The sequence below is a fragment of the Thermobia domestica genome, chromosome 3, assembly GCF_964235325.1.
Source record: "Thermobia domestica chromosome 3, izTheDome1.hap1.1, whole genome shotgun sequence".
Lineage (NCBI taxonomy): Eukaryota > Metazoa > Arthropoda > Insecta > Zygentoma > Lepismatidae > Thermobia > Thermobia domestica.
The window spans coordinates 103,252,547-103,272,666 of record NC_137456.1 but is presented as its reverse complement, the minus strand read 5'-3'; the positions used below and the strand labels follow the sequence as shown (position 1 = coordinate 103,272,666).

Genomic DNA, 20,120 nt, shown 5'->3' with positions numbered 1-20,120 from the left:
AGTTGATTACTATAGTGTAAGGACACTAATTCAAGGGTTGAATTTTTAGTAATGACAACACTGCTATACATATACTCGGGAACAAAGCGATACATTATAATTCATACCAGCGCTAGGTTAGATGCCGACCCTCCCTCAGAGCACATGAATTCGCCTGCCCTCTCCTCCATGCGCGCGTAGCGCCAGCAGTTAGAAGGCAGTTCTGAGTAAGTGCTCGTGGACTACATTACGCTGCGTGAGTGTTCACGGAATACAGTCACCTTTATGAAGCAAGATCAGAGGAGCTGGTTGAAAATTGAATGCGCTAGAGGTAGGAATGCAAAGCAGTGCTACGAAGTATTGCAAGATGTTTGCGGTGCAAGTGCATTACCATACCGTACAGCAGTAAGGTGGATCAAAGCCTTTAATGACGGACGACAAAATGTCACAGACATGCCTCGCCCCGGCCATCCTCCTGTAAGTGAAGAAGATGTGCAGAACGTGAACGCGTTAGTTCTAGCGGATTGGAACGCCACTATTCGTCAACTTTTCAACGAAACAGGACTAGCACATTCGATTGTGCTGAAAATTCTGAAGAAGAACCTAGGATTGCGTAAAATCTCCTCAAGGTGGGTTCCACATGATCTGACTGAACAACACAAGTGGCTGCAATATGATGCTGCTCGAACACACTTGAAGCGGTATCAACGTGAAGGTGAGGCCTTCTTACGACGGATCATTGCTATTAATGAGACCTGGGCCAGAGCATATGAACCACAGTTAAAACGGCAATCATACAAGTGGCTTTATCCTGGGTCACTTAGAAAAACAACAGTTCGGAGTACCCAGCCAATGTGAAAGCTATGCTCATCTTTGCATACGACTGGAATGGTGTAATGATGAAACATACCGTTCCCCAAGGACACACCATTAATACAGAGTACTACTGCTATCTTTTTTACAAAACAATCAGCGAGCAGCTGTAAGACGAAAACGACGCCACTTCCTGACGAACCCACCTATCATTCTGCATGACAATACAAGGGCACATTCAGCAGGTGTGGCCACTGATTTGTTGCATCATTGGGGCTGGGAAGTGCTGTATCACCCCTCGTATTCTCCAGATTTAAGTCCCTGCGATTACGACCTCTCCCGAAGATGAAGAAACCACTTCGTGGGACACGCTTCCGTAAAGTTGATGATATCCTCCGGGCGACCGACTGCTCCATCCGCACTATCCAGAGATTAGGCACTGCGAACGGCATCCAGTGGCTTACAGGTGGCTGGGAACGCGTGATTCACAATGCTGGAGATTACATCGAGGACCTGTAAAACTTCGTACTTGTAAGTACTGTATTTCTCAAGATATACCGTTGTTGGCATTACTAAAAATCCAACCCTTGTAGAAACGAGAAACAGATTTCTGCAATTTATTATGCGTCCCAAGAATATATTCCATCTCCACCATAATCTCTCTACTGAAACTGGAAGTAGTAAAACTCTTTTACTATCACTTCCGGTTTTCAGTATAGAGAAAATCTGTTATACAAACCAAACTTCTTCACGTGGTAGCACTGCGACTTGTTCTTGTCAGACTTATCAATTATTATGATAGTTTGTCGTAAGAAAATATTAATTGCACCAATCTGTTTGAATAAAGTGGATTGGAAATTATTCCCAAAGTGAGTAGATATATACAGGCGCGCACCTTGAAATTTTTCTTGGAAGGGGTCCAAAGTTTGAGAAGGGGGTCCAATACTCTAACACGCTCGTCTACATAGTATTGAATTACATGTATTTAGTTTTCTCTGCATTTACTTCTAAACCCATGTCCCTGCAAGCGTTTAATAAGACCTCTGCATTTATTTCTACTGTTCTCCTATCATCCCCTATTAAATTTACATCATCAGCATATGCCATAACCTGGTGAATGCCGTTCAACTTTAGGCCCTGGTTGCTATCTTTGATTTTGCTTATAGCGTATTCCAGCACAAAGTTAAATAATAATGGCGACAACGCATCTTCTTGTTTCAGGCCATTTTCGACGTGGAAGCTCGTGGACAAAAATTTTCCTACCCGGACTTTACTTTGGGATTCACTTAAACATATCTTAATTAATCTAATTAGCTTTCTCGGTATTCCAAGTTCTGTAAGAACGTTGTATAATGTTTCTCTCCTAACCGAGTCGTACGCCTTTGTAAAATCAATGAATAGTTGATGTACAGGGGTATTGTATTCCCATTTCTTTTCGAGTATTTGGCGAATGGTAAATATTTGGTCGATAGTTGATCGATTTCGTTTAAATCCGCACTGATAATCTCCAATAATTTCATCTGCGTATGGGGTGAATCTTGCTAACATAATATTTGAAAGGATTTTATAGGATGTTGACAGAAGAGAAATGCCTCGATAATTATTGCAGTCAGTTTTGTCGCCTTTCTTGTGAATTGGAACAATGATTGATTCTTTCCACTCTTGTGGCAATTCTTCCTTGTTCCAGATAACGAGAATGAGTTTGTGTGTCTTGTACCACAATTTTTCTCCTCCAGCTAAAATTAACTCAGCCGGAATTTCATCTACACCCGGAGATTTGTGTTTCTTTAATTTCTTTATAGCGGCTTCCACTTCTATTCGATTGGGTTCTGGAATATACGGTTCTGCGGTGTGTATCTCCTTTTCTCCACGCACATTAGTTTTTGGTTGCGTGTTCAGCAAATCGTCAAAGAAATCTTTCCGTCTATTTAAGAGGCTATCCGTATCAGTGAGAACTGTTCCGTCAGATTTCTTTAATATATAAGCACGAGGTTGATAGCCTTTCTTAAATTCGCTGATTCCCTTATACATGTCCCGAATATTTTTATTTTTACTATTATTTTCAAGTTCCTTAATTTTAGCTTTCAAAAAATCCCGTTTCTTTGTTCTAAAAGTTTTGGAAGTTTTCCGCCTGATATCTGCGAAATTTTGTGTAGTTATTTCATTCGGATTTTGTAGCCACCGTAATTTTGCCTGTTTTCTCTTCTCTGCTAGTTTAATGCATTCTTGGTCGAACCATGGTTTGTTCCTACGTATTTCTGAGTGTCCCAATTTGTCTATTGCTGAACTTTTAATGCTATCTCTAATTTCAATCCAAGTATCCTCAACACTAGTGTACTCCGAGTCTTCTAAAACCGCAAATCTATTCGAAACTTCAATCTGGTATTCCTCTCTTACCTGGCTCTCTCCTAATTTCTTTAAATTAAATCTCTCCGTTTTCGGACATTGAATATTACTTTATTCAACGATAATCTATCCCGTATTATCGCTGCTACCAGGTAGTGATCAGTGTCACAATCAGCCTCTCTAAACGACCGGACGTCAATTATGCTAGATTGTCTTCTTCTATCTACTAAAACGTGATCAATTTGATTATGTGTTTTTCCGTCTGGTGATGTCCAAGTGTATTTATGAACGTCGCGATGTGGGAATTTTGTACTCTTCACGATTAGATTTTTGGATGTTGCAAAGTTCACGAGTCTAACACCGTTGTCATTACTTGAAAGAAAGAATAATATTAGGTATTATAAAAATGAGAAATTAGCTGGAATATTGCATGAGAAATAGCCTGAGAGACGTGTTAGAAGACATGGTTGAAAAGGACGGAGAAAGAAAAAGAGACAATAATCGGTCAGTAAATTTAAGGCGAAATTTTTACAATGCGGGGAAAGTGAAAGGGAAATGAAAAGGGGAATGGGGTAAGAACAAAGTGACCTGGATCCTGTGTGTTAGTATCATGATGGCATTCGCCTGTTATGAGTAAAGAAAACCCATGAAATACCTCACTCAGGATGGTTGGCTTAAAAATGTCATATATTTGACTGTCTCCATTGGGAATCGAACCTGGTAGATCTACCGCTCGCACCAAAAGTGAGGACGTTAGCAGCTACACTACACGGGGCCACGCTTCACACAGTTAACACTGCAGACAGGTCTTACTAAAATGAATAAACTGTTCTTAAATGCACGTTATTGTATTTATAGTTCATATTTTCAAAACTTTTACTGCGAATTTAAAGGCATATGTTCAGATTTTTAGCGCATGGAAATCCACACTGTAAAAAATTTCGCCTTAAATTTATTGACCGATTACCGTCAACTCTCGCTGCCATCCGATTACCCTAAATTTTACGGACCACCGTTTTTTCATAAAAGCGGCAGACCGTATATTTAGAAGCAAAATAATATTGACCGTATTTAGAAACAAATTTGTTACCGTATATTTTACGGTAATTTACCGTAATATTTAGGGGTCGTCTTTTTTAAAAAAGCACAGGAGTGTTATTACCGTACAAGATTACGGTAATTATCACACCGATTCCCTATCTAGAGGTCCTTGCCAGTCCAGCATGCCCTCTTGCTAGATCCAGTAAGAATTCTTGCTGGGCAATATATATTGACCCAATTTGCATCGAATTGCTGGAAGCTGTATCAGTGCACACTGGCTGCATTAATTTTTCCTGGATGGATGCAACTAGAGTGCACACTGGTTCACTCGTGTTAAAGACTACTTAACTAAAGCAAACACAAAAGTGCACGAAAGAAGCGTTGCACCTACGATGTGCATAATATCCATAAGAATAAAAGTTGAAATTAATTCTTAGTTTGTAACATCGAACCCTTGTTTTGATATCATCTTGAACATTACATTGCTTTTTCTTTTCAAAATTACCAATTTTGTCATGTATTGAACAAAACACCAGAAGAGGATTCGATATTACATACAAAAAATACTTCTTGTATTATATAACTGAGTTTTCGCACGCTTTGAATATGTAGTTGGAGCAAACATCCATGTCCTCTAAAGGTATTCATAAATCGATATTCTGTTGCACTGTTAAGACTAGCTTTATTGATTGTATTTTCGCTATGAGTACCAGTAGACTAATACACCTCAAATATTCTATTCAGCGATTCATTCGATTAATCGCATTATTACAGTTTCAGATAACCAAGCAGGCACCCGAGAATATAGCTTAGAATGACCAGAAGTACGACTAAACAAGTGTAAAACCATATGACTTCTCACAACACTGCCTACAGCATCCAGTACCTGCTATCCCAAATTGATAAATACGTGTTTGCATAATTATGTAACAGTGGCATCAATGTTAAAAAGTGAAAAAGTCACCAAACTTCCAGAGTATCGAACTTTTGCATATTTATTAAACGCTCAAATGTATTAACAAGACACCAAAATAGATTATAGGTACTCAGAACAAAATTAAAGATAAAAACATTTACAGAAATATTTTTCAAATCTAACAATTCATTTATCCAGAAAAAATAATGGCAGCATGGGCGCCCGATGAAAATTTTCTAGGGGACTCGTCTCGTCTTTTGTGGTTACTATATACAATATTACATTTGATTTTTTGTATTTGTATTAAGAAATTTAATACGTTTTCATTAGCTAGGGAGCGATCCCCTGCCCCTCCTTCGGGCACACATGAATGACAGTATACTTTTATTTCTGTAACAAAAAAATCCAGTTGATGCAACACAATTTATGTAACGCTGTACTAAGTACGATAAACTACGAAGCACTTTTCCTAAAAATTTTTTAAGTATTTCAACATTGTGATTCTAATTCTAGCTTCACCACCACTCGTACTTGGCTACATTATCATAAGACTTTAGTTTATACATCCAGCAGCTTCTTGGTTTCGAATCGTTGCACTTTGGTGAGATCTGCTTGCCACGATAGCCAACTCAAGTTTTGTTTGTCACCGAACAAAGTTCAAATATTAACATGGTGCTTTCCCATACATTACCTTGCTTAATGTTGAATTTCCAGGATGTCTTCAATAGTAGTAGGCCTACTGTATATATCACACCAGAAAACCACACACTAAACACACAAACAAACAAACAAAAGAAAGAAAGAAACAAAATAAAACAAAGCACAACACATTCGAACCTATGCGCCATCAATCCTCGCTTCGAACATCTGTTTTTCTCCCCAATGCGCATGCCCGACACAAGCATCTGACAGGAAAACGGTCCCCTACCATTATTTTAGAAAAACGGTAAACCGTATATTTTTCATGAGGCACTTATTTTCACGGTTATTGGTTACAGTGCGGATAGGGTGCTCACCGAGGGATGTCATCTCTCCTACGTGACGAGCTTAAGGTCTTAGATGCTGATAGTGTGCAGAAATATGTATAAATAAATAAATTATATGAAGAATGAATTTCCACAGTACAGGAATTTTTCAAGATTTTCTGGTGTCAAAGTTCATCTATTGCCGGCTAAAATAAGTTATTTTGTAATAGGACGAAAATAACCTTTGAACATCAACTGAACTGATTGGATAATTTTTAAATTGCACAATGACATAGAAAGCTAGAATCATTTGTCTGGCAAAGCTAATAGGCTCGACATTTGAGTTCACCTAAGAAATTTGTTCAACTACTCTTTAACTATTTTTCCAGTTTCACCAGAGGGAGAACTTAAGGAACCTGTTATCTTGACAAGTTCGAGTGATCAAGGAGGAATGTCAGCTGAAATTTCCAATGTTGTTTCAATAAGTATTGAAAACTAACTACGAATATAATTAATATCTTGATAATAGAAAAGAGTACTCCTATTATTGAGAACTAGAAAATACATTTTCTTAGTGTATTTTCAATACTAACGAAGTTATCCTTTCAGGACGTTAAAAATATTGAAATCGTGCATAACTTGAAATACATGTTGAAATATGCAGCTACCTTTAGAATATGAGTTAACTTTCAAAATATGCATATACGTATGCAAATATGCATTTAAACATGTCCTTTGATTATATTTGTCATATCCATTAGCAATGGTGTCAAATAGTCCTTTCGCTCAACGTAAAATTAGGGCATTAAAATTTACGTATCATGCACATTTCAATTTATAGTTATTACTAGTACCACATCATAACACTAGTAACATATTATGTGGTTTCGATTTCGAATCCGAATGAGAATATGGTATTTAAAATGATTTGACGCAGCGTGGTGAGGCAATTGAGAATCTGTGTGAATTAAGAAATAGCGAATAATTGTCTAGACAGCTCAAATGAACGCAGTAGATTGAAGCCAATATGATGACCACATGTAATCCAACTAGCAGATATATTGCCAGACACATTCCTTATTAGGTTTCTCGGCGCTTTGACGAAGTTGTGTTCTTAAAAGAAATTGTAGTTATATTTCAGTTAAAAAATATTTTTCTACTTTTTTATAAAATTAAAAAAAAGAAAACAGTAAATGAGCAATTAAGACTATATTCACTTCACAAGAACGAAAAAAGTAGCTGTTAAAAAAATACACAGGCTGAAAATTTAGTACAGCGACAAAATAAGGAAGATAGCAATAATAATAATACTAAAAGAACCTGCAATGGACTGTGTTATGTAAAAGGAATACTAATTCATATGTGAAGCGGTTAAGATTTTTTTAATACTCATCTATGTTCCGCCATGAAATATCTCTAAGCATGCACCGAAGCGTGAAAAAACTCTGCTGCGAATTGAGGGGCTACGTATAGTAGAGATGGAGAGAGATACAAAAAAAAAAAAAAAAAACAGGAGGATGAGAAAGATAGTCTATTTTTTTACAAAAAAATATAAAGGAAATGGCCGGTCTTTTTTTAAAAAGGAAAAAATCATCTCACGCATCTCTAGCTTCAAGATTTATAACAAAAGACACACCCTAACTATTTAGATAAAAAAAAAATAGGAAAAAATAAATTGAATGAGCACACGTGTACGGCTGTATGCATGCCGCCATTTGCAAAGAAAGACGTGATACATTAAAAAAAAGTTGACACTTTAAATCTTCAACCCTTATCACATATTTTTTCCCTCCCCGATGCAAACCCGTTGTGCGTTACTGGATGAGAAGATGCTACGTGCATATTAAAAGCGATTAAAGGGTTAGTCCAGTGGGGAGTCAAGTAAGATTTTTTGGAGTAAAAAGTGACACAATAAAGGGAGTGTGTGTATGCATGTGAATATAGGAAGAAATAAAAGAGAGATGCATGCGTTAGACACTTTTCTCACTTAATTCACAGATACATTATTTGCAGATGACACCAAAGTAACGTACAAAATATATCGCAATAGTTGATACAGTACACTTGGTCTTTATTTTGTCTTAACTTTAAAAACGGTTTTAATAAAAGTAAAAACATTCATCACTGACGTTTGAAATGTACAAATTTAGTTACAAGTTAGGGGAATAATATTTATCTTATGTTATAATTCTTGTAGGATATTAGTTAAGTTTTCTTTCCTAAAATTGTAGTTCTAAAATTGAAAGTTGCACAATCTCACTTTCAGTACTTCTTCACACATCAACTTCACACACCACACCTCAGCACATCCACTTCAAGACCTGAGTCTACAATATCACGCACTATCGCACCTTCAACACCGAAGACGTCCCATGATGATAACTCATCTTCTGAAGACATCATCCAAACTATTAAAGAAATTCTTCAACTTCTGAACGATTTAAACCTGACCAACATAGTACACACACAACGCAGCTACATGCCAAAGCTGAAAGCCGCCCCGGATCTGCTCAGCAAATTCACCATCCTCATGGACTTCTTCTCTGAACTATTACCATAAAGTCAAGGAACCTTTCTATCACTCCAGCACTTCAGTAGTCCATTGCTTGTTGTAGGAAACATTTTTGTTGTTTTATTTGTATTGTTCTATGTTTTTGTATTTTGTAATTTGTATTGTAAACAGCTAAAAGCAATAAATAAATAAATCGTGTTACCCATCTCCAATAAAAACTGCAAATAAATGAATACTCATGGCCCAAGAGAAAGCGTTACCTTCTGCGGCCCGCCATCTTCAGATGGGAATGAAATTCTACTTTAATCTTTTTTAAATGAAAATTTTACAGATTTAACTTCTTTTACGAGTCGCCACTGGTATTGATTTGATGGGAACCTGATTAATGTTAAACAACTCGTAAAATTTGGAAGTTTCAATACTACTTGTTTGCTTCTACTGTACGAAAAGTAAAGAAGTACCTTTGAGTAACTAGAGTTCCTGGTTCCACTCTATGACATCAAAATTGTGGTTAGAGAGTATTCTATAGCTTGGCCTCCTTTCTGATTACTGTCTTGCACGTGTTCCTTTGGTGCAAGAAGTCCTGGGTTCTATTCATAGTGGAAGACCAATTGAACACATTATACTTGTTCGAATCCCACGTTAAACTGTGTTACAGCTCTCATCTTACAAAACTGTGCTAATCGATCAATTAACACAGTGTTCGTAGGTTTTCTATGTTTCCTTCCGTTTCCTTTCGTTGACTTTATTCCATTAATTCTTATATTTTCATTCGCGTGAGTTCCTGATCTAGCTGTCTTGACCTCAAGACATGACTTTAGAACATTAAAGATTTTACTTTATTTCCAGGCAAAAAGAAATAAAATGAAATGAAACAAAACATAGAAATGCAGTAAATGGACACTTTTCTGTGTACAGAAGCATGTGGCATTCTTTGCTTCCTAATCAGCAGCTCTTAGGTTTAAATATCTGATTGGGAAAGCTCTTAGGGTTACATAGTCCGTAAAATACTAATACAATACTTTCACATATCTGAAACTTCTCTTCTTTTTATTATTATTATTATTATTATTTGTTTTAGTGCAAAGAGTCTCTAATAGTAATATACAGAACTAGAGAAATAACATTTAATTTCATTCAATTCAAGATATTTTTTTTATATTCAAATACTGATCCTTTGTATTTAAATAGTTTCAGAATTGACTCCAATCTGAAATACGCCAATCTTACTCAGATCATATAAAATTTTAAGGGCTCAATCGAACCTATAACTCAAGCTACTACACATAAGGAAAATGTTAATCTAACATCGAAGTCGTAACCTAATAAAAAATCTTTATAAGAAATATAAAATATCATAGATGTTATGCTATTACCCCTAAGATAACACATATATACATACATTTATATTTACTACCTCTTGCTTCTAAATATTCTGCCCGCTACACACTATAAGTTAAAATCGTGTTTATTAAAAGCTCTATTTGTGTACATTATATTTATCGTACTTTCCAAACCAACCACTTTAATCTCCACCACATTGTTTTTAGCATCATCATAGGGAAATCATTCAAGAACATTGTGATACACAACAATCTCATAGATAGCGACATTTAGTAGCGCCTGACAGACAAGTAATACCATGCATAGCGGCATTTATTACGATTACTGTTCTCAATTAAAAATTAGCACGACGCACTAAGTAGTTTCCCGTTTGCTTTTTTTTTTCAAGAATTCTCATTGCCCCCTTATCTATCCACATCCAACATTACAAATCTCTTAAGCAAGAATATTTAACATTTAAATTTTTCGTGACACACAAAATCTTATACCTCCTTTTCTAATAAGGATATATACCAAAATCAAGCAAAAGCTGATATGTCACATAACCAGAAGTCATTTGTATTTCAATAGGTTTCGAGTGTTGGTCCCTGTATTTACACAAAATATAGTACATAAAGGTCATTTTTTTTCTTAAGCTCACGGGAAAACACACCTATAAGTTTTAAGATTATTGACCACGACCACATTTTGTCTCAAGATGGACAACCAATTAATATAAAAATTATTTTTGGCTAAAAATGACATATCAGCTTTTTTTCTTTGGGGTCAAATTACTGTATTTATAAGATAAAATGTACTGTAAGAATTCTTGTAACATATATTGATATATTTCATTGTTGTTTTATCCTTCATTGTAGCAAGAAACACATTATAATATAAGAATTGACGTAATATGGAATAGTATTACGTTTTTGGCAAATCGCCTGATAAGTTCTCATATGAAATATTTTTTTTTTGTACGAGCTTAGGAGCAATTTATACTAATTCAAATTATGGTAATCTTTGCGACCGCACTACGGATGAATAACTGAAACGATTCATTTGATTTTTTAACCATGCTTAGTACCTACCTCCAACCTTTTCTGTATCATGTTACTTTTATGAAAATACCTATAGAATTAGGGCATGGTTTCAAAATTTATGGCGAAATATATATTTCAGACCACAATGATGGATTCATTTAATTGTTACATTTATACATACTAACAATTTACATATATGGGAAGATAAAGAAAGGAAGACGAACAAGAACAAAATTTATAGGATAGGATAGAGACGTGGAACGTATGTACTATGTTAGAAGGAAGGGAGTTCGAAAATCTTAAAGAAGAAACGAAACAAAATAATCTAGACTTGGTAGGAGTTTGTGAAGATAGAGGGGGAAGGTAATGGGAAGTTAAAAAGATAATGGGTATAGAATACTTTACTCAATTAATGAAAAGGGCAGTCATAATGGTGTGCACTGAGAAAAAAAAATGTAGGTGGCATACTTAAAAACGTAGGTTACATTCGTAATTCCTGTAGTTTCTGGACTTAACGTACAACCGTATATAGCATCCTGCAGCAAACGTATAGCTGAAAAAGTATGTATTATACGTACTGTCTACATAAGTGCAATGACGTCATTCATGTGACGTCATCTACAGTAACAAGTATATACGGAGGTAATATCTAGCTTTGTGACGTCAGGATCGTATGTAGCATGTGGGTTAATAATGACGACACTCACTGACTATCAGGACGGAGCGTAATTTCAAGAAGTATGCAATATACGTTCTGTACGTGTGTTTCTTGCGTTCAATCCCGAGACAGCATCTATATTGTACTTGTGCCCCGTACGTACGACTAGATACAGTGTACGTATTGTACCTATGTATTATACAGATTTTCCTTATGTCGCACACAGATTGTCCCGATACAGCATACAGAATATCCGTATGCACCATACAGAGTGCACATATGCAGCTTACAGACTGTCTGCATGCGGCATATAGATTACACGTATGTCGCGTACAGGCTGGCCATATGTAATGTGTGGACTGGATGTATGTAGCTTGTAGATTGTCCATATGAAATATACGGATTTTACCTGTATCGCATACGTATTGCCTTGTTGTAATATATGAATTGGACATATTCAGGATCTAGATTGTACGTATAGTGCACCATTATTGAAGTGCTGCAACATACTGAGAAATGCATGATACATTCTTACTGTAATGTTGCCACATATTGTTTTTCTCTGTATGGAAACAAAAATAGCTTTAAATATGTCTCCTTTGTGCCAATAATAATAAAATTAAAAATACTACACTTTTCAAATTTTAGTTTGGAGCAGTGAAACTGTCCAGAGAAATGTATTTATCTGCAGGGTGTAAGTTTGGACTTCCTGCTAATTCTTTGGAAAGCTACTGCAAAGCCAAGTGTTGAAAAGTGGCACAAAAGTTAATTTTAAAATTATTGGCACAAAGGAGGGTAACCATATGTTAAACTATTTTAGTTTTCATACAGAGTAAATCAATATGTGACAATATTACTGTAAGAATTTATCATACCTTTTGCAATAACTTAGTTGCAGCACTTCAATAATAATGCAAAATTCACAGCCATGTACAATCCTATGTTCAAACTCAAAAAAGACTTACGTACAGTCATTTATTAAGCCGTTATCATCCATTGCTTGTACAGTCACGAAAGAAAATATTCTTCAGTTGACAAAATTTGTTTTCCTAAAAACTCAACAATAAATTAACCTATCAGAGTACCGACTTTGGCAGGTTGTCAAGTTATAACTATTCGAAGAATAACAACAAAAAGATCCAAATTAATTAATTTGTTGCCGACCTATTGGCAAAAGAAAATTTGTCAACTGTCAAATACTTTCTTTTCCGTGTGTACTATATACAGACGACTTTACCTCATTCTTTTCCTTAATAATATCCTCTTCCAAAATGCAGTTGTTACCACAAGAGGCGTGAATAGGATTTTCCAGAAATAACTTCTATGAACATTTTAATTAACAGATAAGTTATTTTTTAAATGAAGCTATAATTAAAAACATGGTGTCAGCTGAAAACGTTTTCCCTCACAAGATGATTCGTAAACAGTACTCCCCATTAAAAATGCAACTTCAAGGAGACAGGGTAGCTACGCCAAAGTTCCCAAGCCGATATCTAATAGTAAGTGTCGAATATGCTTAACCCTTAACATACCAAGCGGGGTACTCTAGGGACCCCAGAGAGTGATATTTGGTGATACTGCCGCAATTATAAGAATCAATTTATTCTCGATTTTTATATGTATCCTGCAACCCTTTGAGATATCAATTACATGATTAGATCAACGATGCGTTTCTTTAAAAAATACAAAAAATAAAAACACACTTCAAAATGTAAAAACTTCATTGTTAAACCTGTGTTTCAGATTTACGAACACACAAGTATGAAATTGTATGAAGAACTGAATAGTGTTCAAATATACATAATATTTGACGTCAACAATGTTCATTTAACTTAAGTATGCTTCTAGACATCCAAAAAATAATAGTTGGAGTAACCCTCTGCAATACTATGTTGAGAAATTAAAATAATACTTGGGGTCCCCAGAAGACTCCAGCTTGGTAAACAACTTTGACGACTTAGGCTTGCTACGTTAAGGGTTAAACTTACCGCTGTATTCGCTGTGTGACAACGTGGTGATAGCAGAGCAGAACTGACCCAACATTGACAACCAGAACGACTGTAACACAGCGAGACATCGAGAGGATGTTCTCTTCTGGTATGGTAAGCCATGCGTCTTACGATCCAATGCCACAGCTCATCAACTGTAGCTGGCGGAGTTCACAGGTATGAGAAGCTGTGCAGCCATCGACCAAACATATTTATCCTTCCCTGCTCTACACATTCTGCAAATTTGGACTTTCCTGGATGTATCCTTCTTAGTTCAACATTTTAAGTAACGAGCAGTGTAATAGTCTCATACATTATTTAAAGAAAGAGCGATGATTCTCAGAATTACTCGGAAGTTTCTAGTTTACAATTATATACATATATACATACATATATATATATATATATATATATATATATATATATATATATATATATATATATATATATATATATATATATATATATATATATATATATAGATAGATAGATAGATAGATATAGATAGATAGATAGATAGATATAGATATAGCTATATAGATAGATAGATGTACAATAATTTAAAACGGTTATATCAAAGTTTGCATTCAGAGCACAAAAAGAAGTATAGCTCTCGGAACATTGATTTTAGCCAGATAATACCACTAGTAAACTCAACCACACTCAGTACCGTTAGTTGCTTGGTATTGTCTATGAGGCAGAGATCATCGTATCTCATTGCGTGTAGATTTTTGTATTTGTTTAACACTAAAAATTGTTTGTCGCTAACCGAACCCAGTAACATATATATACCGACAGGACGTACGTTAGTCACAAGGTTACATGAGTGAAACACTAAATTATTCGATTGACACTTGCGGCCTTGTCAACACTAGAGAAAGGTACAAAGTGATTAAATAAATACGAAACATAGTACATACAAAATATAGCGATGTATGAAGTCTCCTTTTCATACGATTTGGAGAAAGGATACATCTGTAGAGAGCAACATAAATGATTTCTCTGGATAATTTGGATTAGTCCAGAATTCGAACAAAAATAATTTTGAAAACATTTTTTCTTTCTTTCTTCGGATTCTCAATAAAGTTGACTACTGAAAAGCTGAGTTACAGATTTTATGTTAAAACATATTCACTATACCATTGCCTTATTCACAGAACAATACATTAGTTATTAATGTATGACTGAAATAATAGTGCTTCGTGCAGATTTACTTTATCCAATCGGAACTGCACAATGATAAAAAAAAATGTTGCAAGGTATAATGTTCTTATTTACAGAGAAAAAGAGTTGAAAAGACCTTTAACTAACAAACATTTTCTTTAAACAGACATACATTTATTCTAATTTATGGAAGAAAGAAATAATTTGCGGAGCAGTATATTTATTAAGGTTACATATTTGTACAAAAGAATGTAAATACAATCGGGTCTGTCTTCAGAAAGGACGTGCTTTTAGCCACAAATTACACTGCTTCTTTTCGCTGTCTTTCATGCAGAATCCTGGTTTTGTTTTGATACATGAAATACCTGAAACAAAAATCCAAAAATATTTAAAATGTTACATTTTAAAATATTTAACATTTTTTAGATTAAATGGACAAAATCTGTTCGGTCAGGTATGGACTTTTGGGTTTCTGGTAGAAAAATGATGAATTAAAAAAAAAGTGTTTGTTGATGCTGAACAACTCGAAATGTATTACTATGCAAAAGTAAGTGGGTACCCACTGGCGTTCGAGGTACCATGGGGTACCTAATATGTCTGCATTTTTAGATATGTGGAAATATATGTCTCTAAAATGTAAAGAACTGATATCTGTTTAGTACAGAAAACCGCAACTCGGTAAGCCTTATGGATACCGAGGTATGGGAAAATAAAGGACAACACCATAGAAGTGTGAGTTTTGCGTACTAGATTGTGCAGTTTCGAAAACGTAATTACTGAGGGCTATCAACAACCTCAAAAGTAGTTTCAATTCAATACACTACACACACCTCCTTATGGGGGTTTTCGGGTACTATGGCATTCGCAGACCTCCCATTTCTAAACATTCTAAAATATATCTTAATAAACTTATAAAGAACGTTACAGGTGTGTGTTTACCGAAACCGCAAGTCGGTATGTTTAACAGTTACCGAAATATGGTGAAATAAATAGGAACACCATAGGTATGTGGGGCTTCCATACTTGACAGTAGTTTAGAAAATTAATGAAAATATGACTAATGGCTATCAAGATATTGTCAAATAAAGGGAGGACCCACACAGTTATGGGGTTTTCGTGTTAGGTGGTGAAATTTCCGAAATCGATCATGAAATCTGAATAAGCACCAGTAGCAATTTCATCCTAAAGTAACTGGGTATTTCCATGGGGTTTTAGAACATCATGGGTCTAAAAAGATTAAGTTTTAAAAGCTTTGGAAAATATAATTTGACATTTGTAAAGAGTATTAGAAAAGAGAATAGAGTTACCCAAAACTTCCAGCCAGTACATCTTACAGCTAGAGAGACACCGTGAAATAAAAGAGTATTAGATCTTGAAATTTCATAAAACAACTTTTGATCTTAATAAAAGTTAAATAAGATGGTACTTATATGGGTTAAGTGAGTACCTCACACTCGTCAGGGCAATTCCGATCGAAAGATTAATTCAGCTCGAAGTTTTCTTCGGGTAAATCCAAGCGTGATAATTCCTAGCGTACAAAAAGAATGAAAATTCTTTGTCAATATCTAATATAGCAACCGAGATATAAGTAATTATGTATTTTACGAGGTCGTAAAAATGGAGACCCACATGGATTTGTACTGTTGAGTCTTTGCTGTAAGAAGAAGAAATTTCAGAAAACTACCGTATACACCTTAATAGACAATTAAATGGGTGGAGGCACGGTGGCTTAGTGGTAGAGTGCGTACCTTTGGTGTATTGGGTCCCTGGTTTGATCCGTGTCCAAGTCAGTTTGTAGTCGACATTGTATTCGTGGGTATTCTCGGTGTACTCCTTTCCTCCCACCTTTACACTCCATCAATTCTATCATCAACATTCACTTGCCTTAATTTCATTTTAAAATTAAATGGGCAGTTAAGTGTGATCGTATCTCTGTGGATTAAGAGAATACTCCAGTGTAGTTTCTGCAAAACATACTAGGTACACACCCCACCACTAAGTTACTGTGTCCTCACTGATTTAATTGCATATTAAGGTATATACAGTAGGTTTTTGAATTTCTTTCTTATAGCAAAGACCCAGAAGTACAAATCCTTAAAGATCTCTATTTTTACGTCATAAAATAAATGACTCGTTATATTTTGGTTACTATATTAGATATTCACAGGGAATTTTCACTCTTTTACACAGCTCGATGAACCTTTGGAACTGCCTGAAGAAAACCTAGAACTAATCTTTCCATCGAAATTGTACTGAGGTACTTACTTAACCCATAGAAATACCATCTTATTTTAATTTTGTTGGGACCAATAATTTTTCCGAAGTTTCAACATCTCATACTCTTTTATTTCACGGTGTTTCTCTATATGTTAGATGTACTAGCTGCAAGTTTTAGGTAAATACATATTTCTAATACTCTTTACAAATGTCAAGTTATATTTTCAAAAGCTTTTAAAATTTAATCTTGGTAGACTGTAAGATGTTCTAACACCCCATGGAAATATCTAATTACTTGAAGATGGAATTGCTACTGGTGTTTATTAACTTTCCATGACCGGTTTCGGAAATTTTATCATCTAATACGAAAATCCCATACCTGTATTGGTCCTCTCTTTATTTGACAATATCTTGATAGCCGTTAGTCATATTTGAATTCATTTTCCAAATTGTACCTTCAAGTATGCAAGCCCCACATACATATCGTGTCGCTCTTTATTTTCCCATGTCTCGGTATCCGTAAGGCTTACCGAGTTGCAGTTTTCCGTAAACAAATATCAGTTCTTTACATTTTAGACACATGTATTTCCATATATCTAAAATGCAGAAATTAGGTACCGCATAGTACCCCTCTACCCCATTGGGGTACCCACTTACTTTTGCATACCAGGGTAAAAACACCAGTGGTCGTTACTTTAAGGTTGAAAACATACTCTTTTGCCTCTTCTGTGAGCACCGTGAATCGGTCGGAGCTGTACCATAGTTGGAAAGAGACACTGATCCTTCCTATATATGACCATGTAGTCAGAATTCAAAATCGAATAGCTGTTGAAGGAAAAACAATATTTTAAAATCCCTTGTATTGCACCGGTAGTAGTCATCTCAAAATCGAAATGTTCCAGTGGTAGTTAGGGTTTTGTACCAGTGTTCGTCACTCAAATAACTTGACATAATTTATTCAGAAACGCACTGTTTATCAGTTTAAAATTAAGAATAGAGTATAAAGTACTAATCTTAATAACTGTGCATCACTTTTGGCACTCAAGAAAGAAAATAAAAAAGTTTTTACATACTTTTTAAAGCAATTTCAGTAAGAAAAATGTTAACTGAATTCAAAAGTTAACTGTATATTATTTTAACGTTAAGAGTACAATATTAATTACTATGTTTAATAACTATAGTGACTTTAAGCACTCAAGAATGAAAATAAACATGTTTGTACATACATTTTTAATACAATTTGAGAAACAAAATAAGTTAACCGAATTCAAAACTTAATTATATATCACCTTAAGATTAAGAATGGACAATAAAATACTGAGGTTAATAATAATGCATTAGTGAAGAATGAAAACAAAAATGTTTTTAACTACCTATATTGTATTTACATGTTGTTATTTCTCATTAACATGCTTTTTGATAACGCACGATATGGGCTAGGGGTACGCACGAGAAATGATTTGAGACTGTCACCTCTCGCAAAGGTGTCGCGAAAGTTGTCTCGTCTCGAAAACTGTATCTGTTTCTATTGGAAGAGCTATGTCTCGTCTCGAATTTCGTAACAAAAATTCGTTACACATGCAGTTTTGTGTAAAAAGTGAAATGTATAAATACAGGAGAGAAAACATTGCAGACAAACATTATGTTAGTATATTGAACATACTTTTTTGTATGTGGTGCAAAATATCTTCATCTATGGGGTTACTTTGCACCAAAGTTTATATGAAATGAAATCTTTGAGTTTTACGTTCCACGATTTTGCCGGGTATGCTAAAGGAGACTATAATCATGAGAATGAATGAAATAGTAGAAGGAAAACTGTGAGAGAAAACGGGAAAACCCCGAGAAAACCACACACAGTGTTTGTCCAACACAAAGCCCATTTGGCACGTGCTGGGATCGATCCAGGAACTCCACGCAGGAGAGGTGAACGCTCCATCACTGAGATACCACGTCCCCAAAAACACAACCTCAGAATATACTTCATATAGAGTAGAAATGAAATTAAATCTTTGAGTTTTACGTCCCACGATTATGCCGGTTAGGCTAAAGGAGACGGTGATGATGAGTAATGAATGAAATGGTGGAATGAAGAAAGTGGGAGGAAACGGGACAACCCCGAGAAAACCCACGCACACGGTGTTTGTCCACCACAAAGTTCACTTGGCGGGGATTGGGATCGAACCCAGGACCCCAAGCACCAGAGGTGAACGCTCCACCACTGAGCTACCGCGACCCCTCATATAGACTAGAAGTAACAAGATGTAAAAAAAAAAAAAAAAAAAAAAAAAAAATTGGCCCGTCTGGAGGACATGTAAGCTAAACACCAATACAATTGTTACAGATTTATTTACTTGCACTGTTTAGGCTGAACATCGCAACACCAATATCATTATGTCACATCCTTTCAAAAGTATGCTAACTGCAACGTAGACCTGCTTTGCTTCGTAATGTCCAAATAGTTGATTACTGTGCTCGAAAGCAGGCAAGTAGCATACAAATTTATGATGTTGAAGTCGTTATTTTTCACAGCTATGGAGAAAAGACATGAAAACGAAAAATAAAAATAAATCTTTGTTTTACTTCCTACGGTTATGCTATGTATGCTGACAGTCACAAATGAGTATTGAAAATTGATGATCTTGGAATACGATTTGGTGGAATAATGAGGGGGGGGGGGAAATAGACATTGATTAAATATAAAATTGAAAAGAAATAAGGGCCTGACGCTCAAATATTTATCTATCTGGCAGCCATCTTGATCCCTCTAAAATATCATGAAGTACTTGATTGATTCTAAACCCAATAATAGTAATAGTAATTATAACAATAAACACAGAATATACCTAGATATAATTTACGCACCTTGAAGTGTAGAAATTAATGATTGCAATCCTCAGCATTCCAATAGTTCTTTGGTTTCTCCAAATGAAGATTCGGACATCGGTTTTCTTCTCAAGCAATAATGGGGTACAATAATCACTACGATAATGGGGTACAATAATGGGTACCAAGTCACTAAGTTAAGCATGAATATAAAAGATTTTGTGTTAAATATTTCAATGTAAATTTCATGAAATAGAATTCATTAGTTAGTTACATACAAACTCTTACGCATGTAAGTCAGAATCTACTTGTAATAACTTGTAAATTTA

General features: G+C 35.2%; 1 protein-coding gene across 1 annotated transcript; it reads left to right on the top strand.

Annotated features, from left to right (window-relative positions):
* Positions 1–264: 264 nt before the first annotated feature.
* Positions 265–837, top strand: LOC145681894 (histone-lysine N-methyltransferase SETMAR-like). Its single transcript, XM_081753497.1, has one exon. The coding sequence runs from the start codon at positions 265–267 to the stop codon at positions 835–837; it is 573 nt and encodes a 190-aa protein (XP_081609623.1).
* Positions 838–20,120: the final 19,283 nt, after the last annotated feature.